General features: G+C 39.3%; 1 protein-coding gene across 1 annotated transcript; it reads right to left on the reverse strand.

Annotated features, from left to right (window-relative positions):
* Positions 1–3197: 3197 nt before the first annotated feature.
* On the reverse strand, positions 3198–17836 carry LOC129277937 (queuine tRNA-ribosyltransferase catalytic subunit 1-like). The gene is made up of 8 exons (XM_064110461.1): positions 17606–17836; positions 14269–14337; positions 11633–11850; positions 10656–10771; positions 9697–9835; positions 8030–8105; positions 6755–6949; positions 3198–5691 (listed from the first exon to the last, which is right to left on the reverse strand). The coding sequence occupies exons 1-8, from the start codon at positions 17828–17830 to the stop codon at positions 5539–5541; spliced, it is 1191 nt and encodes a 396-aa protein (XP_063966531.1). The 5' UTR covers positions 17831–17836; the 3' UTR covers positions 3198–5538.
* Positions 17837–24069: the final 6233 nt, after the last annotated feature.

The following is a 24069-nucleotide window of genomic DNA, read 5'->3' on the forward strand; positions in this document are numbered from 1 at the left end:
TTGGTCTCGCCGTGGGTTAGAGAGAAAACTCGGGAGGAATTGGGGTATAAAATCGACTTAAATCTTCGGCATCGGCCAGTTTTTAGACAACGAAGGATTATAGTCAGGATCAGTATAGTATTTGTGAGTATGAGTGTTGTTTTTATCTTGTAGATGTTAAGATTTGTATTTTTAAAAGATTTTTTAAGGTATTTATTGTTTTTTCATTTTGCATCAACATTGGCAAAGATACTTTGACATTGGGACCATTTGCGAGCTGCGGCTTCCTCGCAGGCAGTGTCGCGGTTTCCAGGATGCTCGTTGTCCTCCCTACTCTTAGCTATTCGCATATTTTGACTGCCTTTTATTAATTTGGAGATAGAAAATTATACCAGATGACTGTGTTTAATGCAAGGAATCGGATGATGAACTTTATTTGAGGTTCACAGGAGAGCCTGGTTCAATTTTCGTTAGTTTCATGTGACTTTCATACATTTTTATCAGTTCAAAATACTAAGAAACATTTGAAAACTCCATCTAGCGCTTCTCATTGTGCATTTTTTAATTTACGCACCTGTTACGCACTATCATCTCTACGCATCCTTAGACATTACGTAACAATACATACTTGTCAAAGTTGTCACTGTCATCTTTACCCTTATATAGTGATAAATCTGGGAGGAGAGTTGGCATATATGTTGAGATTCTAAGCGGCAAGAGTTCTAACCCCTGTAAAAAGTTTGACAGTGATAATTCTTACATAATTATGATTCTTCATAATGGCTGGCATACTGAATCTCATGAAAATAGTACAGAAGGAGAGGATCATATAGATCTACTTTTCAGTCACAGAACTCACAAGGTGAGAGTGGAACCTGCCCAATATGCAATGAACCACCAGATGATCACATGATAAAGTGTAACCACAAAATAAAATTCAAAGATTCTTTGAATTTTCTTCCCATGCCCCTCTCAGCCACGCCACAAACATCTGGACTCATGCCAATCAAGAAAGTGTATTTTACCCATTTCTTTAATACCAAGGAAAATGAAAATTACAAGGGTCCAATCCCTTCTGTTTAGAATTACAACCCAGAGGGTAATGGCAGTAAACAAAGCAAAGAATTTATAACGCGGTTTACCAATGAACTAAATTCAGGCAAACAATTTGTCATGGAGGATGAAATTCATGCCAACTATGTAGGCAAGGATATACATGTATGATGCGACGCTGCTCCATGCAATTCAGGGCCCTCTTTATTTATATCACCAAAAGTGATGCAAACGATATACAAGTTGACCCATTCTCAAAACAGCTATGCATGTATCTATACTTTCATTGATTACTTAGGGGAATGGATGAATTTCGGTCAGTTTCAGAATATCAAATGAGTCATCGCATTACTACAGGCCACAGTGCTTGTATGCACGGCTACTTGTACAGCAGATATGATGATGGAGTCGTTGCAATTGCAAGTCATTGGGGTACACAAAAAAGACATCCTTACAGTTGCTAACTTACTTAATTTTCATTGAATACTTAGGGGGAACGGATGACTTTCAGCCAAAATTTAAGACAATAAGAGAAAGAATTGCACTACTACAGGCCACAGTGCTTGTATGCACATCTACTTGTACAGCAGATATGATGAAGGAGTTGTTGCAAGTCATTGGGGTGCAAAAAGAAGACATCTTTACAGTTGCTAACTTACCAAACAGGTTAGTCATATCAAAGCATGTTCTACACACAGCTAAATCAAAGTTAACACAAACTAAATGAATCTTAGAAGTTTCTGAAAGGCACAAGAATGGTGATAACTGATGATCTACTGAAGATGGTTACAGATGCGAGGAAACCCCAGTTCCAGTTACTCCACGCTGCAAAGGCAGCAGGGAAAGGGCCTACTTCTCTCGATAAGAAGTGAGGAAACTCTACATAGATCATAAGTGGATTCCTGTTAATGAGCGAAGGGCTTTAATTGATGAACTTCATCAGAATGACCTGGGAAGAGATATCTTACGAGAATGGCAGCATTCTTTGCAAACCAACACAACCTTCAATTTCATACAGGAGTCAATGCTCTTCCCTGAGTATAAAGATATTTTGACACTGAGAGGTTCGAGAGTATAGGGAAGCTATAAGGGGAAATTCTGTAACCATAATCACGGATGGCCGTTATGACTCCCCAAGCTACAACGCAAAATATTGCACTTATACCTGCATGGATTCTTCAACCCATAAAGTCCTTGCCATGGCTTTAGTTCAGGTATCTCAAGCGAATAGTTCTGTCGCTATGGAGAAGTAAAGGTGCAAGATGTCCTTGGATGACATACTGGCTGCTGGTGTAGAAGTGAAGATTTCCGCTACAGATCGGCATAGCGGAATCAGGAAGATGCTGCGAGAAGAATACACATGGATCGATAACCAATTTGATGTGTGGCATTTTGTCAAATCTGTGTTAAAGGGACTAACCATCAAAGCCAAGACAAGAGATTGCCAGGATCTTGCTCCTTGGATAAAACACATCTCAAATCACATTTGGTGGTCAAGCCAGAATTCCAAATAAGATTCAGAAATGTGTGTTCATTGACGATTAGGAAACAGAGCAGAAGTGGCTTGAGCTTCTTACAAACATGACGGGGAGAGAAGAAACCTTTATCGTCGAGAAGCAGCATGCCAGGCAGGTTAAGCTAGCAGTCCATGAGATGAGATCCTTTGAGGATCTGATCAACCTTAATGAAGCAGAAGAGTGGTTGGAGGAGCTGCTGAAGAGAAAGAGACCAGGGACTGTCCTCTCATACTGCCACAAGGCAATCTTTTTTTAAAACACCAAACAAAGTATGATCTTTAAGAATTACAAGGGTCTTTCTAGTCTGCAGCAATACGCTAAAGAATGGAGAGATCTAGTGGCAAATCTGTACAAAGAGAAGCGAGCTCATGTCGAAAAGAAAAAGGAATAATTATTGATATGACGAAAATGTTGGATTTGAATATTCACATACCATTGGAAGCATGGTATGCAAAATGCTACCACGTTCCTTCAGAATTTATCAATGTATTAAACTAATTACTATTCTAATACTGCATTTGGAATCTATACCCGATGTGTTCTGCTACTTCTTTCACTCCAAATTCAGCCTGCACTATTTACACTGTTATTCCGTGAACAGGCTGTGCAAGAAAGACATGAAGAACACAGTGAAGCCCCTGACATCTTCATCAGTGGTGGTTTCCCACATTTTTTTTCTTTTTTCTTAGTTCATATGCATGTACAACAATTTGAAAAATTCTGAGTAAAATTTTTTATTTCAATAAGAATGCTATGTATTTTTATCATTACGATGGAAAATGTTTGTTCATTGTTGTGTTGAAAAATGATTTTACTTGCATACTTTTGTCGTTGAAGTGTGGATATGAAGCAAAATAATACCAAATAAAATACTAAGCCCACTTGTGCAATACTAGAAAAACAGCAGCATGTGGGATGGATTCCTGTAATACAAGCTCTAAGGGGGGGGGGGGGGCAATAGTTCAAGGGAGCCAGACTTAGGAGTCTTTAGAGATGGGTGATTCTTCTATTCATGTGTTTACTATTAAAAGCATGTTTGAGTGTTAAACTAAATGACTTATTTTGCCCACTGGTGAAATGTTCAATCAAATTGGCATTGGAAAACAAATACAGGTTTACACGTGATATACAAATAGTGACGGAATATGACTCAAGATCAGATATGGAATTTAGAAACAATAAGGGGGATAAAATGAAACAAGTGGAATGCCTCTGGCCGTCTCACCTGCATCACGCGATTCAATATAGCAGCAGTGCTGATTTTGAAAACTACTATAACTCGCACAAGATGTTCAGTGATACTTGGTTACTCTTATTTCCACGTTTTATGAACTAGACCAATACACTTATAGAGATATGATGGCAATTCAACAAATACCCCCTAAGTGGCCAAAGTTCTTTGACCTTACATGACCTTTGACCTTGATCATGTGACCTGAAACTCGCACAGGATGTTCAGTGATACTTGATTACTATTATGTCCAAGTTTTATGAACTAGACCAACACACTTTCAAATTTACGGCTGTAATTCAACAAATACCCCAATTTGGCCAAAGTTCATTGACCCTAAATGACCTTTGACCTTGATCATGTGACCTGAAACTTGCACAGGATGTTCAGTAATACTTGATTACTATTATGTCCAAGTTTCATGAATCAGATCCATAAACTTTCAAAGTTATGATGGTAATTCAACAAATACCCCCAATTCGGCCAAAGTTCATTGACCCTAAATGACCTTTGACCTTGGTCATGTGACGTGAAACTCATGCAGGATGTTCAGTGATACTTGATTAACCTTATGTATAAGTTTCATGAACTAGGTCCATATATTTTCTAAGTTATGATGACATTTCAAAAACTTAACCTTAGGTTAAGATTTTGATGTTGATTCCCCAACATGGTCTAAGTTCATTGACCCTAAATGACCTTTGACCTTGGTCATGTGACATGAAACTCGGGCAGGATGTTCAGTAATACTTGATTAACCTTATGGCCAAGTTTCATGAACTAGGTCCATATACTTTCTAAGTTATGCTGTCATTTCAAAAACTTAACCTCAGGTTAAGATTTGGTGTTGACGCCGCCGCCGCCGTCGCCGTCGCCGCCGCCGTCGGAAAAGCGGCGCCTATAGTCTCACTCTGCTATGCAGGTGAGACAAAAATTAGAGTGAAAATGGCTGTGAATTTGGTCCATATTCAGAAAGGTGTCATACACATAAGATAAACCATGATACATTTTAATTGTAGTTAGCTATATATGGCATAAATCTTTCATAGTAGATGTTCAATTCAACAAACATTCCATTACCAAAATTCAAACATTTTAAATATTGCCAAAGAATGTCAAATACTATTCTTCGCCATCAAAACCTTCTCCAAAACAGCATAGATATAGTCTTCAAATTTGGCTATCTGATCTTCATTTTGAATCCTAAATAAGTTGCATCTGGTTGAATACTGGTAGCAGTCATTATTTTGTTCTCAAATAGGAGAATAGCGATATGACATTTATCTCTCCTTAATATATTTAGCACTGGCTGCTCCAGAGGACTTATCCCCTCAGGATAAATCTCAAGGACACCTTTTGTAGAGAGCATTTCATAAAACAAATATTCAAATGATTCTACTGACTATTGTCATAAGCCACAAAATCCTTGCAACTGATTGGGTCAGGGCAAATTCATCAGTGAAAAATCACTTACTATTTGTTTTGTGAAACACTCCCTCGGATGTCAACTCTATGAAAGACATCTTGCCGAGTCCCCGGCAGAATTATTCTCCATTATTGGAGAACCAAACTGGGACAGGTTAGACCCGGTTTCGCTGGCATGTATAACCCTTCTTAAAATCGGTCTCAGCCAATGGAGTGCTATTATTTCAGTAGCTTACAACAATATTAATGTAGCTTGCCCTGAACATGTAGGTTTATGAAACAGGGCCCTGCCTAGTACTGATGTAAGTAACAAACCCTGGCTTCACAACGCTGTCATCTCTCCAATTCTACATTAACCGAGGCGAGTGATTCTAGGACCCAGGTTGGGTAGTTCTTGTCTGGATAAACAGTCTTAAAGTAGGATCTGATGAATTCTGGGAACCTTCCCTCCATGATGCTCTCTCGTATATTCTTCATTAGTCTCATCTGAAAAAAAAACAAAGGAAGAGATTAACTTGATGGAACTATAAAAATAAATGCCAGTCATAGTACCAATCTCAAAATTAGTTGGAACAGCATCCAATAAAATCACCACCATAGTGTTTGTATGTATTGAGGGTTTCCACACGATGTCACCATGGAGGACACAACAAAGAGAAACCTGTGCATTAGACAACATAAACAATGATTGATCATGGTTTGATACACAGTTTTTATTGTTTGTCCTCCAACATGGCTACTTGTGGGAACCCTTACAATTTAAAATATAAAATATATGTAAAAGTGATTCTTAGAGAGAATGAGTAATTGCTCAGAAATTAGCAAAATAAGCATGGCATTTCTGCCGGGAGATGGGTCTTTTCCCAAGAAAACAGTCCCACAATGTGTTGCCATTCTTCAATGTGCTGACTTTTTAACTTCAACTCCATGATTTCACATAGTTAGGTGTACGCACATTAAATGAATCTAGTTTGACAATGATTTGGTGACAATCGGCCTTTACTATCATGACTTTTCATGAAACCATTGTTTGCTGTTTTATCCTGAATAATCCTATCAGTCATGTCACACATTGCTGAGTGTGACAGTGCTTTAATACTTAACTTTCCTTTTGAAAAGGGTGTTTAGTACATGCAGCAATGAGCATAGAACAAAAGCAAACATATGTGTGGCAAATGTATCAATGACTGACTACTAATGACATTGTCTCCAAAAATTGATCCAAATTCCTGAAACAGTCTGCTACATTTATGAAATAGAATAAACAAAAACAATGATGTAAGTTTGCATTAATCCAAGGCTATCTAAGGCCATTTTGTTGGATGTTCTCTTGATCGGCCTCAATGCACCTTATGACAATGGGTAATTTTGGGCCCTTCCTATTTTTCCCCATTCATGCACATATAAAAATGTGCCCTTTTGTAAAGTACATTTACCTAAAAATATCAACATTTAATTTGAGTTTGAATAGAATTAACGGTAATGAGAGCTTACAGCTGAATACTATCAATATTATCATTGTTATAATTATCATCATTAATACACTGACCTGAAAAGCTATGTTATGAATGCTAAGTAGCTGACAAGCCACCGTACTGTAACTCCATATAGAGTGTATGTATGCTCTGGTGTGGCGCTGACAGGTGAAACACTTGCAATCTTTGTCGATTGGTTGGAAGTCATTGGCAAACTGCTTGTTTTTCAGTTGTAGTTGACCATCCATTAGAAGGGCACACCCAAACCTCTGAAAAATGACCAATAAAATGACATGATTAGAGGGTAAATTGCCACTCGGTCAACACTTTACATTGGTCTCATCCCACATGGTCTAATCCCACATTCCGGGGGGATTCGGGGGAAACCTGGTGTAGTGGTCCATCTGCACTCCCCGAATCGGTTACATCGGGTGGAGAGACCTGCGAGTCAGTGATTCAGTTCATTTTATGCCTCCCAGGCACAGGTGACGCCAGAAATAATAATATGGTCTAATCCTAGATAGTCTAGAAACCACTTCGTCTACTAACCATGCGGTCACTTTTTTCTTTTTTGCCTTTTAGTTCATTTACAATTTTGTCTAATTTCAAGTTAAGCTGAACCCTTTTTGTCTAATATCCACTTGGTCAACAGCATTTGGTCTACATGGTTATATGAACTATTAATGGATCAAATTTTGATTTGACAAAGTGCAAAATACATTAGGAGACAAAATTAGAAAATATAGACATCAGATTAAAAGAGAATTCAACTTGACCATGAACCCAAGTGTTGTATGACCAAACAATAATTTGATCATGGATAACAAATTGATCAAAGACCAAATGGATTTAGCCCAAGTAGGCTATCTGAGAAAAAGATGAATTTAGACGAAGTGAATATAAACTAATAAAGTACCAAATATGCAACTTCTGAATGTATCCATGGCGAAGAAGAGCGTGGTGGTTTCACAGTACACCATGTATTCTTTTATGGTCCTGAAAAGGACCACCCAAACTCGACGTTTCAACAAGTGTGTTCTTGTTGTCCATTCTCCTGTAGACCAAAATAACACATTTGTCGAAACAAATTTGGGTGGTCCTTTTCAAGACAAACATATGCCCACAAAATACATGGTGAACCGTGAAACCACTACACTCTAAAGTACCAAATAAATGAGAATTTACAACACATCATTCAACAATGTTACCAGTTATAAGTCTAATTTGTAAGGAATAGAAAATCATGGCTGAATTTAGGCAACCCATTTCCTTGAACCCACCCATAGATCAATGCAAGCCTAGGAATAATCAATTTATCAATGAAATTAAAATAAAATAATTGTTCTTACTGCTGTTCGTGTTGGAAAGACGCAGTCATACATATCCACCCCTAGTGCACAGCAGACAACAAGGTCTACAGCATAGCTGAAATCAAATAAGACAAGTTTGAGGTTTCCTTGAGGTGTACAGCATCAACTTTCATTCCTCAAATGAACAATAATCCTTTATCTTCTTAGTCCCATACACGATGGAACACAATGAATGATAAAGACATTAACATTGCTCCGTCTCTTTAAAACAAATCCTGTGTTTCATGACAATCCTTGTCTGACATTTTATTGCTTTATTTCACAAAGTCTGTTCTGAGAGTTGCCATGGTAACAGTGTTTCTGAGCCAATCAAAATAAGCCCACTGACATAATCTAGTAGAGGATTGCCTAACATACCAACATTCAATCTATGTAGACTGAATTCCAAATATATAGTCTCACTGATTATACAAAGATGGTTAATAGAATCAGAGCAGTCTATTGTTCACTCATGATGTATTTACCATTTATTTATAAAATTTATTCTATGTTGTCCACATTGAGGTATTCACTTCTCAAAATAGAACTAAAAATCTATTCATGAGCCACCTTTGTTATTTTGTGAGTAGAGAGTTGTAAATGCAACAAGTGGAATGCCTCTGGCCGTCTCACCTGCATCACGCGATTCAATATAGCAGCAGTGCTGATTTTGAAAACTACTATAACTCGCACAAGATGTTCAGTGATACTTGGTTACTCTTATTTCCACGTTTTATGAACTAGACCAATACACTTATAGAGATATGATGGCAATTCAACAAATACCCCCAACGTGGCCAAAGTTCTTTGACCTTACATGACCTTTGACCTTGATCATGTGACCTGAAACTCGCACAGGATGTTCAGTGATACTTGATTACTATTATGTCCAAGTTTTATGAACTAGACCAACACACTTTCAAATTTATGGCTGTAATTCAACAAATACCCCAATTTGGCCAAAGTTCATTGACCCTAAATGACCTTTGACCTTGATCATGTGACCTGAAACTTGCACAGGATGTTCAGTAATACTTGATTACTATTATGTACAAGTTTCATGAATCAGATCCATAAACTTTCAAAGTTATGATGGTAATTCAACAGATACCCCCAATTCGGCCAAAGTTCATTGACCCTAAATGACCTTTGACCTTGGTCATGTGATGTGAAACTCATGCAGGATGTTCAGTGATACTTGATTAACCTTATGTATAAGTTTCATGAACTAGGTCCATATATTTTCTAAGTTATGATGACATTTCAAAAACTTAACCTTAGGTTAAGATTTTGATGTTGATTCCCCCAACATGGTCTAAGTTCATTGACCCTAAATGACCTTTGACCTTGGTCATGTGACATGAAACTCAGGCAGGATGTTCAGTAATACTTGATTAACCTTATGGCCAAGTTTCATGAACTAGGTCCATATACTTTCTAAGTTATGCTGTCATTTCAAAAACTTAACCTCAGGTTAAGATTTGGTGTTGACGCCGCCGCCGCCGTCGTCGGAAAAGCGGCGCCTATAGTCTCACTCTGCTATGCAGGTGAGACAAAAACTCTCTGGTGCCTGATCTAAGTGCACAAAAAGGCTTTGAACAACATGTTTAACTGTGAATATCAGAGGTCACTTCTGACTTGGGCTATTTGGCATGTTGAATACTCACCCAACACCCATGCAATATCTAGGTTTATTTTTTGGCAAGTGGTCGGTTGATAACGATACCATTCTCCAGAATTTATCCTTCGCCTCCCCACCACTCAAGCCTCCTATAGCATATCCTGGTGTATCACGTTTGACCATCTCTGTAAACAGGTGAGGAATGAGAGGAATATAGTTAGCCAATGAAGTTTACATGTAATTATCCATAAAGTATCCTGGTTTACAAGTGCCATGCCCCCTCCCCATCCAAACACAGTTTATCAACTGTTGTCTGCAAAGTATCAAAGCTGAATTCAGGGATGTCTAAAGGGGCCCATTTCATTAAACTTGTTATTATAACAAATTTGCAATAACTGTTTAAAGCTACTGAAATCATTGGATCTGATTGGCTAACAGTAATTTGTTATATAAATAGTGCATTTGTTATAACAAGTCTTTCTAAAACAGGCGAGGTGCATGGTTAGTGCCCCAGCGGGGGTTAAAGGGGGGCAGAGTCCACTTGAAGGTCAAGCTTTTTAACATTTAATTAGCCAAATTGCCTTCAAAATAACACATTCACTCACAATTTATCAGTGTCAAACTACAGGCATTGGCACAACTTACTATTCAAAGTTCCCACAGAAATTTTAAAACCAAATTCCATGACTAAATTGATGCTTTCCATGACTTCCCCTGACGTCACAGGAAAAATGTAGAATTTGGGATGTCACAAAACTGGGAAAAATGGAAATCATGAACACCAATTATGATCACAGAGTATGAGAGTTGCGAGACACGACAAACTGGAAAGCTACCATAGCCAAGAGGTAAATGCAATTCCATGACTTTTCACAAATTTTCCAAATTCCCTGACTTTCCATGACCACAAATTTTTCCAGGATTTTCCATGACTGTGGGAACCCTGCTACTGCAATAAATGTGAATGCTGTGATTAGGAATTCTTGGAACAGAATTTTACATCACCTTTGACACACTGTATCCTAAGGTCTCGATCTAATCCACCTTGAATGATAGCAAACAGATTCTGATCATGAGGTCTTCCATGGGCCTTTATACACCGGTCTAGCCAACGAATTGATCTGATCGTATAGAACATGAATAGTGCTAGTTAATGATAGAATTAGTAGCAGAGCAAAAAAAGGTACGTTCATTGTCACCATTGCAATCCTTCAGCACCTCTTTCCCCCCAATACCCATCCTCAGCTTCATCCTCCTCCTCATCACCACAATCCTTCCCTCAACCTCCTCATCATCACTACATTCATCATCATCGTCAATCCTCCTACTCTTCCTCACCACCACCACCATCATAATCAACAATCATTTTAACTATCATCACTATCATCCTTATCTTCCCCATCATCATTGCCATCCTCATCAACACCATCCTCACCATCATCATCATCATTGCCATCCTTATCCTCATCATAATCTTTGTCATCATTACCACCACCACCACCATCATCATCATCATCTACGACAAAAAAAATATTCTTAGAAGGAAAAAAAAGTATTTTGGGGCAAAAAAAGAGTATTTAAAAAAAATTGTCTCAACGTAACAATCACCAGCCTGTTGTAGTTGAGATCGGTGAAAAAAACATGTGAAATGACTCTACTTGAAAACTTGATATTCACCCTTTTAAACATGTGCTCGTGGGCAATAATTTACTTGTATTTTTTATGTAACAAGTTACTGGCCCGACAGTGATTTTTACCTGTCTGGGACTGTCGGACCGGTGCTAGTGTCACGCGCTGTGTACAATACATACTCTATGATCGGAAATTTGAAAAAAAAGTAACAAATCATACAAAAAGAGTATTGGTGTATTCATTGCAAAGAAGAGGTACAAATACTCTATAAAAAAAAAAAGGGAATGGTTGGCATGTCTGTCATCATCACCACCATCATCATCATTGCTATCACCAAAAAGTGTACTTACCTATGCATTGCCTCCTCCACCCTAGGCCCCGTCGTCAGACTGTGCACCACGTCATCGAGCTGCATGATGATGTCCGCACCAATGCTGTTCTGTATCTCGATGGACCTTTCTGGTGTGAGTAGCATCTCCTTCTGATTGTAAGGGGACTCAAACTTGACACCTTGCTCTGTGATCTCAGCAAGCTTCAAAAGGGACACCATCTGAAACCCACCACTGTCCTGCAAAAATGATGAAATATATTAAAGCAGACCTGCCAACCTCTGGGAATGAAAAATTGTATTGTGATTTAAAAAAAATTATTTTTCCCCAAAAAACTATATTTCATAATAAAATGCTTGGCACGCACGCTCATCGCGGCGTTCAAGCTGCATGCAAGCTAAAATGCGCACTGCTCTTGCAGATGAAAAAAAAAACATTCAAACATGAGTATATCTCATCCTGGTTTTAACAAAATGATTGAAAAAAAAACAAGTTACCTGAAATTACATTGATCCAATAGCCATATTTGTGTAAGTTTTATGAAATAGAGACATATAGAGATGATTTTTCTCAATAAATTACGATTTTGTGAAGAAAAAAAAAATGTACTGATTGGCAGCTCTGTTAAAGAGGTTTAAAATTGAAATGCATGGGACCACGTATGGAGGTGTCAATGAGATCATTTATTAATCTATTTCTTTTAACAGACAAAATGATATCGCTAGGGACAGTGATTTTCCGCAATCGCGGAAAACGGACGGAATTCACGGAAAGGGCCTTTTGAAACGGAAAGTGGCATTTCAAACGGAAAATCACGGAAAACGTATTTTCCCTCAAAATACACAGAATAGCAACAGAAATTACTCCAAAATCACAACAAAATGAGAATATTAAATGACCAAAAAACCCCAGAAAACACGATCTCACTTCGCTACTATCATGACAATTCACACATCGTGACTGCACTCGACATCAGCACACTCGATTGTACCCCGCACCGTAGCCGTACCCGGCCGGCCGGGTTGGGCTTCACATGCACACATATCGTTCAACTCCTTACACGGTCGTGTGTTGCTGCCCTCTACGTCTGAAGATGTAACAGCACGATATCGTGGTCTTAAAATCCAAGATGGCGGATTGGCAATAGCCGTTGACTGATGATAACGATGTCCAAAAACCCCCAAAATTATCGATGAAATATCATTTCACCGTGAAATAATGCTAATAATATGAAAGGTGAGGATGTATGCATGCAAAATGGGTGTGTAAAAATATTTTATGCACCCGCATAGATCCGATTAGAACGGATTTTATTGTGTTGTTGGTACAGTAGCAGATACAAATTTTGACCAGTGCGAGTGTGCGTGTTGTGATTTTGCTATTCAATGTGTAAATGGAATTGTCACTTTTCCGTGTGTACAAAGTCTATGGGGAAACGGAATTTCCGTTTTCTGACATGCTGAAATGGAATTTGAGATTTTCTGAAACGGAAAAAGCAATTTTTCGAAACGGAAAATCACTGTCCCTATATCGCCAATGGCATGATTGTCATGACGCCATGAGGATTTTGAAATTAATTCACTCTTATTCTGAAAGGGATGCCTGCTCTTTGGTGGATTCACAATATGGTGCGCCATCTATCGGTTGCAGCAAACAGACCATATTTCTAACTTCAGGGTAGACATCGCGCACAGTGCTAGTGTACTGTAATGTGACTGTGATGCTTCAAAAAATTACAACCATATGGCAAGAATTCACACAAAAAAGGTCTTAATTTTGCAAAGAAATCTACGGTCAAATTTCTCTCCCACCTCCTGGACCCTAGAAAACAGCATATCCGGTCGAACCGACTCAGCCAGCGCTAAATAATCGCATGCATGCATGCACTTTAGTACTAGCGAGCAACAGATGTCAACCTTTTCCAGTGAGGCACTGCGAATTTCAGTCTGTCCGCTGAAACTGATAGATGGCGCACCGTATTGTGAATCCAACGAATTGCATTGAATTTCAATTTTAAGATTCATACCACTATTTAGAATTTTACTGATAGCATTAGACAAGGCATTAAAAATTTATTTAATTTTTTTTTACAAAAATCAGCTCACAAACAGATTGTAACATCCATGGGTGGTAGACCACATTGGTTTTGCCCATGTGGATTAGAATCTAATAATCCAGTTTGGAGTTCCAAGCTGCGCATGATCAGAAGAAGGTTATTTGTACTAATATGACATGGTGGTTTAATATTCAATGAGATAAGCACCGACTGTAACGTCTTAATTATTCATATTTTCTTTTGAATTGTGTTTTTCATTAGATCCACAAAAAACAACAATGCATCCACTAGCAACGGGTATTTCACAATTGGCCGAGTACATTGTTATAACAACTTGCTAATGCATTCAAAGTAGAAAAATGCAACAAATACCTTCATAGAGTGTTCATTGGTGTGTTATTCTAGTCATCTTGTCTATGCAATTTCTGCATCTTGCTATGTAAGGCATGCTTACATAATATATTGCTTTTAAATCTGCCTATCATAATGCGAGAAATGAAAGGTCATTTGACCAAAATTGCCCATGAGGAAACTCCGAACTGGTCTATTGGACCAACTGCTTAAGAGTCAAAACCAAGTGAAAATAAACCTCTCCACTCACCGTTAGCAATGCTCTATCCCAGTCCATGAAGTGATGGAGCCCTTTCGCCTTATCCAAAGTATCAGGACCCTGTGAGAAATTTAGAAAAGCGGATCATTCATCAAATCAAATCAAATACAATATCAGCACCTAGATCAACATTTATTAGCAATTTAACAATATCATCAATAAAACAAACTAAAATGAATCAAACATTTGAAATGATGAGGAAACTGGGCTGAAACATAAACTAGCACTACAGAACAGCAACATTTAGAGAAGAATGCAATGCAAAGGCTTACACGCATAAAAACTCTAAAGTCTGAAGATATAGGAAGAAACATGCCGACTTTGAGCATGTGAAAGCTATATCGAACGAAGGGCAGGAGCTGTCGAATCACAGCCACGAAACATGCCGATACATTAAAAGATTTTATGAAATATTGAGCTGGAATTGAAAACGAACATTGCAATTAACATTGATGCAAATTCATTTAGTCACTATAGTAAAGACATTTAAGAACAAGAAAATTGCACATTTGAGGGCAAAGGCTTATTATAGGGGAAGTTCACCCTGGCGAAGAGTTTGTTGTAAAAATACCATTAAAAAATAAAAAGAAATTTAAAGATAAGGGTTTGAGAGAAATCAATCAAGATTAAGAAAGATATGAGAAATTCAATTTTTAAATTTGCGACATATACATGTAAGCAGCTGCCCCATATTGACCTACTTATTTTACAATATAAAATGCATGAATTGACTAAAAAAAAATTTCTTTCTTTCAGGAGCAGGTGTGAAATGATTTTTCTGTTGATATACTGAAGACTGTACAAAAAAAAACAATTTACAATTTTTTTAGAAAATTACATTTCGTTGATATTTTCAATTTACGATAGGCCATACCCTACTAGATCTAGGCCTACATAATGCAAAGCTGCTGGTATATGACATCACCAACCAAAAAATTAAGTTATCTATCCCTGGCCTGGCTAGGGACATCAACACAAAGTGTTTTTCTTTAGGGGGAGGAGGCTGCCGCAGTAAAAAATTACCATTACCTTTAAAAACTAAAAAAAGGAAAGGACAAGTCCCGGTATGAGAAAATGAGTTTGGCAGTCATATCTTAGCACATCGATTTTACAGAAAGCCGGCGCTAATGGCAATGCAGTTTTGCATCAACCTACTGCAAGCAAATTCCCCCATGCCCACCTGAAATTGTTTGCAATTGCCATGGCATGGGAAGTCTCTCAGTCACATTTCAAGGTCAATAATATAATATGCCCACCAATTTTATGAATATCGCAATCAGGCACGGCTCTATTTTGGCTTTGATATTGATATCATCGTTTGAATAACTCAGACATCGCTTCGCTTGATCTTAGCTTCGCTCTCAGTTTGATATAGACTGAAGTTCATAAACAAAATCATGCAAAAATGCGGCAATCAAACAGGAGAGGCACTGGTCAGAAAATTGGGATCGACCCAGTTTACAGGGACTGTCTGTTTCCAAAGAATTCTCCACACAAGAAATCTAAAAAAGTTCATTCTCCTGTCAAGTGCCAGCACCAATCAAGTGCACTAGTCAATGTAAACATACATGTATCAGGTTTCATAACAGGATTATTGGAACACGGCAAGTCGTGAAAAATAGACGGTGAACTGGGGGGAATTGAGGTCACTGAATCTATTTTTAGCACTCTCAATCCCGTAATTGCCGTCTTTGTCCCGCAGGAGCAAGTGAAAAAAAATTATCCCCTAAAACAAGGACAATCTCAATTCATCAAGACATGATTTGTCTTGGTTTATGAGGATTGAGGATATCCTTGTTTTCTAGGACAATCCCAATTATTTGACCAGCGCCTCTACTGACAAATGGGTGAGCTGCTGCAGGCAAATCTTTTGGTCGCTAAATTCAGTCCATATATGATAAAGAGAAACGATGTCCGACTGAGAATTTGACGAGGTCGAGACCGGGGAGCTAATGCAGTAAGTTTCGCACCGGCTGATTACCAGCATGCCTCACCACCAGTAATTGTTCACAAATGTCATAGCAAGTCTCTCAGACGCATTTTGAGGTCAATATACCCACCACTTTTCCAAATAACGCGATCGGTAATGGCTGTATTTCGACTGCGATCTCGAGGACATCGTCCATGCAAATCCTCAGTCAGACATCTCTTCGCTTGGCTTCGCAATAATGTTGATATAGACTAAAGTTAGCGACCAAAAGATTCGCTTGCGACATGCCAACAGTTTGTGCGCCGCATGATCAGGGCGCATGTTCACATGATTTGGCCGCCAACTTCAGTCCATATCAACATAACAGCGCGCGCAGCAAATCCAAGCGAAGTGATGTCTGAGGATTCGAAGTTTTTTCGAACGAACGACAACGTCGCAATCGAAGCCGAAATACAGCCGTTCCCGATAAATTAGGAAAAGCTAAAAGTGGTGGGTATATATTGACCTCGAAATGTGACTGAGTCGAGAGACTTTTCATGACATTTGTGAACAAGTATTTGAAGTATTGATGATGAGGTATCAATGCTGGTAATTGGCCAGTGCGAAACTGCATTAGCGCAAAGATCAGAGCCAAAATACAGCCGTTCCTGATCGCGGCAGATCTAGATCTAACCCTGGCCCGGGTTAATCTAGATCCTATTCGGAAAAGCAATGCCAGCGTCGGCAGCGATGGGCATATTCATCATGTTCATTGACATTGTTGTCGACTTGGGCTTGGCCTCGAAATTTGACCGACTCAGAGCTTCGCCATGGCGATGGCCATGCAGTATGCTGGGGCCGATTGCACGAAAGGGTCTTTCCAAGGACCATCTTTCGTGTCGCCCATCTTTTATGATGCGCTATAAGCGGGGTGTTTCTGAAATTTATGATAAACAAATAAAATTCGTAAGCTTGCTTTTAAATCAAATTTTATACAATTTCATGAGATATCACATCATTTTATAAACAAATATTTTGTTTATTTTAACGGACAAATAAAATATATTTGCAGATAATTTATTTGAAATGCGTTTCACATGGCGTATCATAAAAGATGGGCGACACGAAAGACGGTCCTTGGAAAGACCCTTTCGTGCAATCGGCCCCTGATCATCTGATGATTGCTTAGTTTTGCTAAAAATTAAAGATGGAGAAAATTGCTCTAAGACTAAGTCGGCCGGTGCGAAACGGCATTAGCGCCCAGTTAGTAAGCCTAGTACGAGTACGACGTACGTTTCTCTGTGCAACAAAGTGTCATGCTCAGCCTCAGGAAGGGATGCAGCGGCCGCGCCACGACCTGACGCGGCACGGGACGCCAGGGGCAGGGGCACGGAGCGGGGGTGTGTCCTGGAAACTTACGGGTCTCATCCCCAAGTGATATGTGTTTCCTAAAATAAGTTGGCAATTTAACTCCTTCAGTTGCTCACAAGTCACCCCTTTCATAGTTCCTTGAGTTCCAACTGGCATGAATACTGGCGTATCTACAACTTGATGGGGAAGTCGCATTTTACAGACTCTTGCTTTCGTTGTGCCACATTCGGCGAGGATTTGAAGAGAAAGCGCATGCTTCGTAGGCGCTGCCATTTTCCTCGATGAATCTAACAACGCATGCGCGGCAAATGATGCGATTATCGAATGATGATGATGATGATGATGATGTTGATGATGATGATGATGATGATGATGATGATGTTGATGTTGATGATGATGATGACGATGATGATGATGATGATGATGATGTTGATGTTGATGATGACGATGACGATGACAATTGTGTGTTTTGTGTGTGTGTGTGTGTGCAGTGTCTGGATTATGGGTCTATTTTAGCTCAAAAAATCATCTTTAGATGTGTGCAATTTCTATCAAAATTTGGATCATCAGTATTTTCATGGTGCAACTTTAGTATTTCTGCTGCTGCACATTGATTTTTGATGGATTTACACAAGATTAAGCTGGATTTTTAATGGACTTTTTACCATCTCTAGACTACAGAAGCAAAGCAAGCTCCCTGACTTCAGTCCCATCTACTGTATTTTGAGTAGAGTTGACAATCAAGCAGCAAATGACACTTGTAGTTGTACTTTCTTCCTTCTTCAGCTGCTGCTACTAAAGCATTTTCATCCAAGCAAGTATCAATCTGCTCAGGCAGTTGTGATTAGTTTGTATGCTGAATTTTGAGACCATTTTTTATCTTACTGCTGGATTAAGTTGTGAATAGTGTGTAACTGTTATCATTTACTAGATCATTGTAGACTCACTGTAGCCCTGAGACTGAAGTCTGTGATTGAGTTATCCATTCATTGTATGTGGTTCCTGATAAGCTTGGCCACAAAAACAAAACAAAAATGGCGAGATCTGTAACTGGCAAGATTATTTGCCTTACTTTGCTTATGACAATCTTAAATATGATATATTCTGAGAATTGTGTCCCTAGATCTACAAGGACATTGCTATCTGCAAGGCTGAAATATACCCATAGCCATAGGTCACCATCCAGCAAGCTTTCTTTAGGGCATGCCCAAATAGGATTTACCAATAATCTGCCAACTGATCTTGAGGTTTTAACAAACTCTCTCCATCACCTTCGAGTGCAAAGGAAGGGCAACATTCACATGCTTAGTTCCACATGTCGATGTAAAACTCTCGTAGCCGCTTATCTAACCCTGCTACTCTTAACAAATGCATCAGACATTGAACTCAACCCAGGTCCTGCCAGCAAGTATCCTTGTCAGATTTGCACCTACCCGGTAACATGGCAACAGCGAGGCGTTGCATGCGATGACTGTAACCAGTGGTACCATGTAGAATGCATGCACATGTCAACACCAGTTTATGAAGCTCTCGCTAATTCAAGTGTATCTTGGCAATGCATTTCTTGTGGAATGCCCCAGTTTTCTAGCAGTTTGTTCAACTCTTTCATCGTTGACACCAGCAATACCTTCTCCACACTGTCATCGTCCTACTCTGATGATAATGCAACAGCGCAATCTAGTCCTGGACCGCCGATAGCATCTTCTTCTCCATCCCGCCAGTCTAATAGAAGAAGGCACCCAGTCATGGAAAGAAAGATGAAGATTTTAACTGTCAACTTTCAGAGTGCACGAAACAAAAAGGAAGAGATCGGAAATCTAATAGATTCTTCTGTTCCGGATATTATCCTGGGCACTGAGACCTGGCTCAACAGCAACATCCATAGTGCTGAATTGTTCCCTCCAGAGTATGAAGTGATACGGAAGGATCGTTTTGACGGATATGGTGGTGTTCTCATAGCACTTAAAAAGGACATCATCTTTGAACAACTACCAGATGATCCTAATCTTGATGTTGAAGCAATCTTCATCAAAGTAAGCCTTCCAAAGAATAACTTCCTTATCATAGGTGCTTTGTATAGACCTCCTTCTAGTTCTGTCAACTATATGGAGAATCTCTGTCAATCTATAGAAGAAACTCACAATCAGCACCAAAGCTCTGTCATCTGGATGGGTGGGGACCTGAATCTACCGGACATCGACTGGGATACAGAGTCGTCATCAGGTAACCAGTATCCTATGCCAATCAAGCAAAGGTTCTTGACGATGATCCATAATTGTGATCTACAACAGATGGTATCCTTTCCTACTAGGTTGAACAGCTGTCTTGACATTTTCCTGTCAAATAGGCCCACTCTTCTTAGCAGGTGTACTGCCCTTCCAGGAATAAGTGACCATGATATCGTGCTAGTGGAATCCTCTGTTGTAGCGCGCAGGAAAAGACCGGTGAAGAGGAAAGTATTCCTTTGGAAGCATGCTGACATGGAGGCCCTCCGAGAAGACTGTCTTGCCTTTCAACATTCCTTTACAGAGCAATTTGATAGGACGAGTCCTGTGCAAGTCATGTGGGACAGCATCAAGTCTACCCTCTTACGTCTCATGGAAAAGCATGTACCATCTAAGATGACATCAACAAGATACAATCAACCTTGGATCACTCGTTCATTGAAGCAATTGACCCGTAGGAAGAAGCGATGCTTCGACAGAGCTAAGGCAAGCAACAACCCTGGGGATTATAAAAAGTACTTGGCTGTAAAGAAACAGACAAAGAAAGCATGTAAAGCCGCTTCAAACAAATATGTTGAAGATATTGTCAGCCCAGATTCAACGACCAATCCTAAACGATTCTGGAGTTACATTAACAGCAAAAGATGTGACTCATCTGGGGTAGCTTCGCTGAAGTCAAGCGATGGATTTACATACTCGGATAGTGCTTCAAAATGTAACATCCTGAATAGACAGTTCTCATCTGTCTTTACTAGAAATGAAGACATGACTAACATGAAGGACATGGGAAGTTCTCCCTATCCCTGTATGGAACCCATCACCATACAATCCGATGGTGTGCAGAAAATTCTGTCTGGTCTACAAATCCATAAAGCCACTGGGCCCGATGAACTGTCTTCACGGCTATTGAAAAACCTGGACCGCGAACTCGCACCTGTTCTGACAGTCCTATTTCAAGCTTCCCTTGACCAAGGAGTTGTTCCAGCTGACTGGAAGAATGCAAACATTGCCCCTGTCTTCAAAAAGGGTGAACGATGTAAGCCAGAGAACTACAGACCGATCTCATTAACATCAATGACATGCAAAGTTCTGGAACACATTGTCCACAGCAATATTATGGACCATCTTGAAGACCATGACATACTCTCTGATGCTCAGCATGGTTTCCGTAAAAAACGATCCTGTGTCTCACAACTTGCTCTTGCGGTCCAAGACCTTGCGAAGGGAATAGACAACAGAGAACAGATCGATGTCATCCTGCTAGATCTTGCCAAGGCCTTTGACAAGGTGCCACATGGGAGACTTCTTCATAAGCTCGATTTTTATGGTATACGGAACTCTACCCATGAATGGATAGCCGACTTTCTTGACAGTCGCACGCAACAAGTACTCCTTGAAGGAACCATCTCTACCAAGACCCAAGTGACATCGGGAGTTCCGCAGGGTAGTGTCGTCGGTCCGATGTTGTTTCTGATATTTATCAACGACCTACCAGAGTACCTGTCTAATGACACCACTGTTAGGCTTTTCGCAGATGACTGCCTAGTCTATCGCAAGATAAGGTCAGAGGAAGACGGTGCTCAACTGCAGGAAGACATCAAGTCCTTGGAACAATGGGAGGCTGACTGGCTGATGGAGTTCAACCCCAAGAAATGCCAAGTCCTCCATGTAACCAACAAACGGAAGCCTATCATATTGCCATACATCCTTCATGGTTACACCTTGGACAAAGGAGACACAGCAAAATATCTTGGAATCTACCTCCATCAAAAGCTCAGCTGGAATCATCACATCAGTCAGGTAGCAAAAAAGGCTAATTCCACCAGGGCTTTTCTTCAAAGGAACATTAGATCATGTCCTCGCAAAGTCAAGGTGCTCTGCTACCTCACTCTACTTAGACCAGTCATGGAATATGGAAGCATCATCTGGGATCCTTTCACTCAAGCTAACATCATGAGGCTTGAAATGATACAGAGAAGGTATGCTCGCTTTGTTTGCAATGACCACCGCAGAACAAGCAGTGTCACCTCCATGCTCCAACAACTGCAATGGCCATCCCTGCAAGAAAGGAGAGCCCAGGCAAAGGTTGCGATGATGTTCTGCATTAAGAACTCGTTAATATCCGTCCCCGAGGCGACTCTGATCCCATCTCTCCATTCCTCACAAAGAGGTCATAACCAGACATTTCAAGTACCATTTGCTAGGACACAGACACTGCAAAAAAGCTACTTTCCTGACGCAACCAGGCTATGGAACGCTCTTCCACAGGTCGCCGTCTCATGTACCTCTCTTCCAAGTTTCAAAAGGGAGGTACAGAAAATCCAGCTCCGTTAACTTTCTACGGATGTCTTTTTAGCTGCACACTCTTGAGTTTATTTTAGACCCCTCATTTGAGACACTGTACATACATTGCACCTGCACAACAGTACGACAATACGCCAGACGGTGGCCTGTACTTATAGAGAAGAAGAAGAAGACGATGATGATGATGATGATGATGATGATGATGATGATGATGACGATGATGATGATGATGATGATGATGATGATGATGATGATGATGATGATGGTGATGATGATGGTGATACGTGATGTGATGAACTTTTTTATGTTATGCCAATAAAAGACTGAATTCCGGGATTGTCTTTGCATGGCAAAAACATTACCGGAATACATTCCAGCTGTTGTTTATTACTTTGTAAAGAGCAATGAAATTGATTCTTTGTTTGATTGCTTTATTGGACATATTAAACATGACTTTGTTATCTTGTAAATAAGATTTTGATGAAATTTCAGCATAGGCCTACATTTCATTTACTTCTATATTAAGATATTATTTTCAGTCTAAAGCGACCCGTTATTACACTCTGCATATATACTGTTAATCCGCCGCGCAGGTGTATACTGCAAATCATATAAGATACCCGATTTTCTAAGAGGGTTTATTTGCTATATTTGAAAAGCAAAAAAAAGGGGGGGGGGTCTCACTCCAAAATGATCATAGGGGCTGTATACTACTTATCAACCTCATAGGGGTTAAAAGCCCCTCTAGCTATCTACCCCCTCCCCGGCCGTGTGCCATGTTATATAATGTCCACTTAAAGAGATGGTCCAGGCTGGAGATAATTATATCTCAAAAGATAATACGGTCACAAAGCAAAATGCTGAAAATTTCATCCAAATCGGATAACAAATAACAGTTATTGAATTTTAAAATTTGCATTAGTGCATGTGAACCACTTAGGCATGTTTTTATGAATATTCATGGGCTGATGATGTCCGATATCCCCACTTGTTCTTTTGTATTTTATTGTATGATATTAGATTTATTCAAAATTTCTACCAAGAACTAAAACAATTAGATTGACAACTGACTGAGTGCATTAGTTATTTACTGCCGCAACTTATTTCATCATAATGGAGACACATCATTTACACATGTATGAAAAAATGAAACATTTATACCGAGGTTTTTTACCTGACTGCTAAGAAAGCACGAATGCCTGTGAGCAAGCAACCAGGGGACCAACGGCTTAAGGTCCTCTCCGAGGGACCTGGTAATGAGGATAAATGCCTTACCAAATATGGCACTAGCGCACCACTTGGGAATCGAACCCCGGGGTCACCGGAATCCGAAACCCCCGCTCTATACCGACTGAGCTATCGCGCCTCATAAAATAACATAAGAAAAGGGAAAGTGGGGATGTGACATCATCAGCCCACCTAATGAATGTTGACGATGTGCATTATTATAACTGTTTTCACAAAATATTGATAATCTTTAAAATTCAATAACTTCGTTATTTGTTATCCGATTTTGATCAAATTTTCAGCACTTTGCTTTGTGAATTTTACTCTATTTATCTAGATAAAAAAATTCAACCCGGATCATCCCTTTAACCATATGCAGTGTTTCCTCTGACGGTCGCTAAAATCATCATGTGGAGCCACTAAAGCATTTAGTTATTATAAATAATATAAAATTTGATAAAATAAAATGCAAAATGAAAAAATTCAAAACAAAATACATACCCATTGTTCAGGCAATCATCTTGCAAGTTTTATGAATTTTCCATAAAGCAATTTAATTTATACATTTCTAGATCATGGAAAATTATTGTTCTTTGGGGGATTCAGATACCATGCAGGAATATCGCAATATATGGTGTATTATATTTGATTTAAATACTTTATGAACTTCTTACCATTATAGTTGATTTTACCAAATTCTGTTCTTTTTGCTTACAGTGTTCCTCGAAAATAAAAACCTCTCAACAAATGCAATAA

This window comes from Lytechinus pictus, chromosome 15 (assembly GCF_037042905.1).
Source record: "Lytechinus pictus isolate F3 Inbred chromosome 15, Lp3.0, whole genome shotgun sequence".
NCBI classification, from domain to species: Eukaryota; Metazoa; Echinodermata; class Echinoidea; order Temnopleuroida; family Toxopneustidae; genus Lytechinus; species Lytechinus pictus.

Coding starts and splice junctions, on each gene's coding strand:
- LOC129277937 (XM_064110461.1), bottom strand. CDS start 17,830: ATGGCAGCGCCTACGAAGCATGCGCTTTCTCTTCAAATCCTCGCCGAA. Junction 11,851..14,268: donor GGGATAGAGCATTGCTAACG/GTGAGTGGAGAG, acceptor TCATTTTTGCAG/GACAGTGGTGGGTTTCAGAT. Junction 10,772..11,632: donor GTGGAGGAGGCAATGCATAG/GTAAGTACACTT, acceptor CTATACGATCAG/ATCAATTCGTTGGCTAGACC.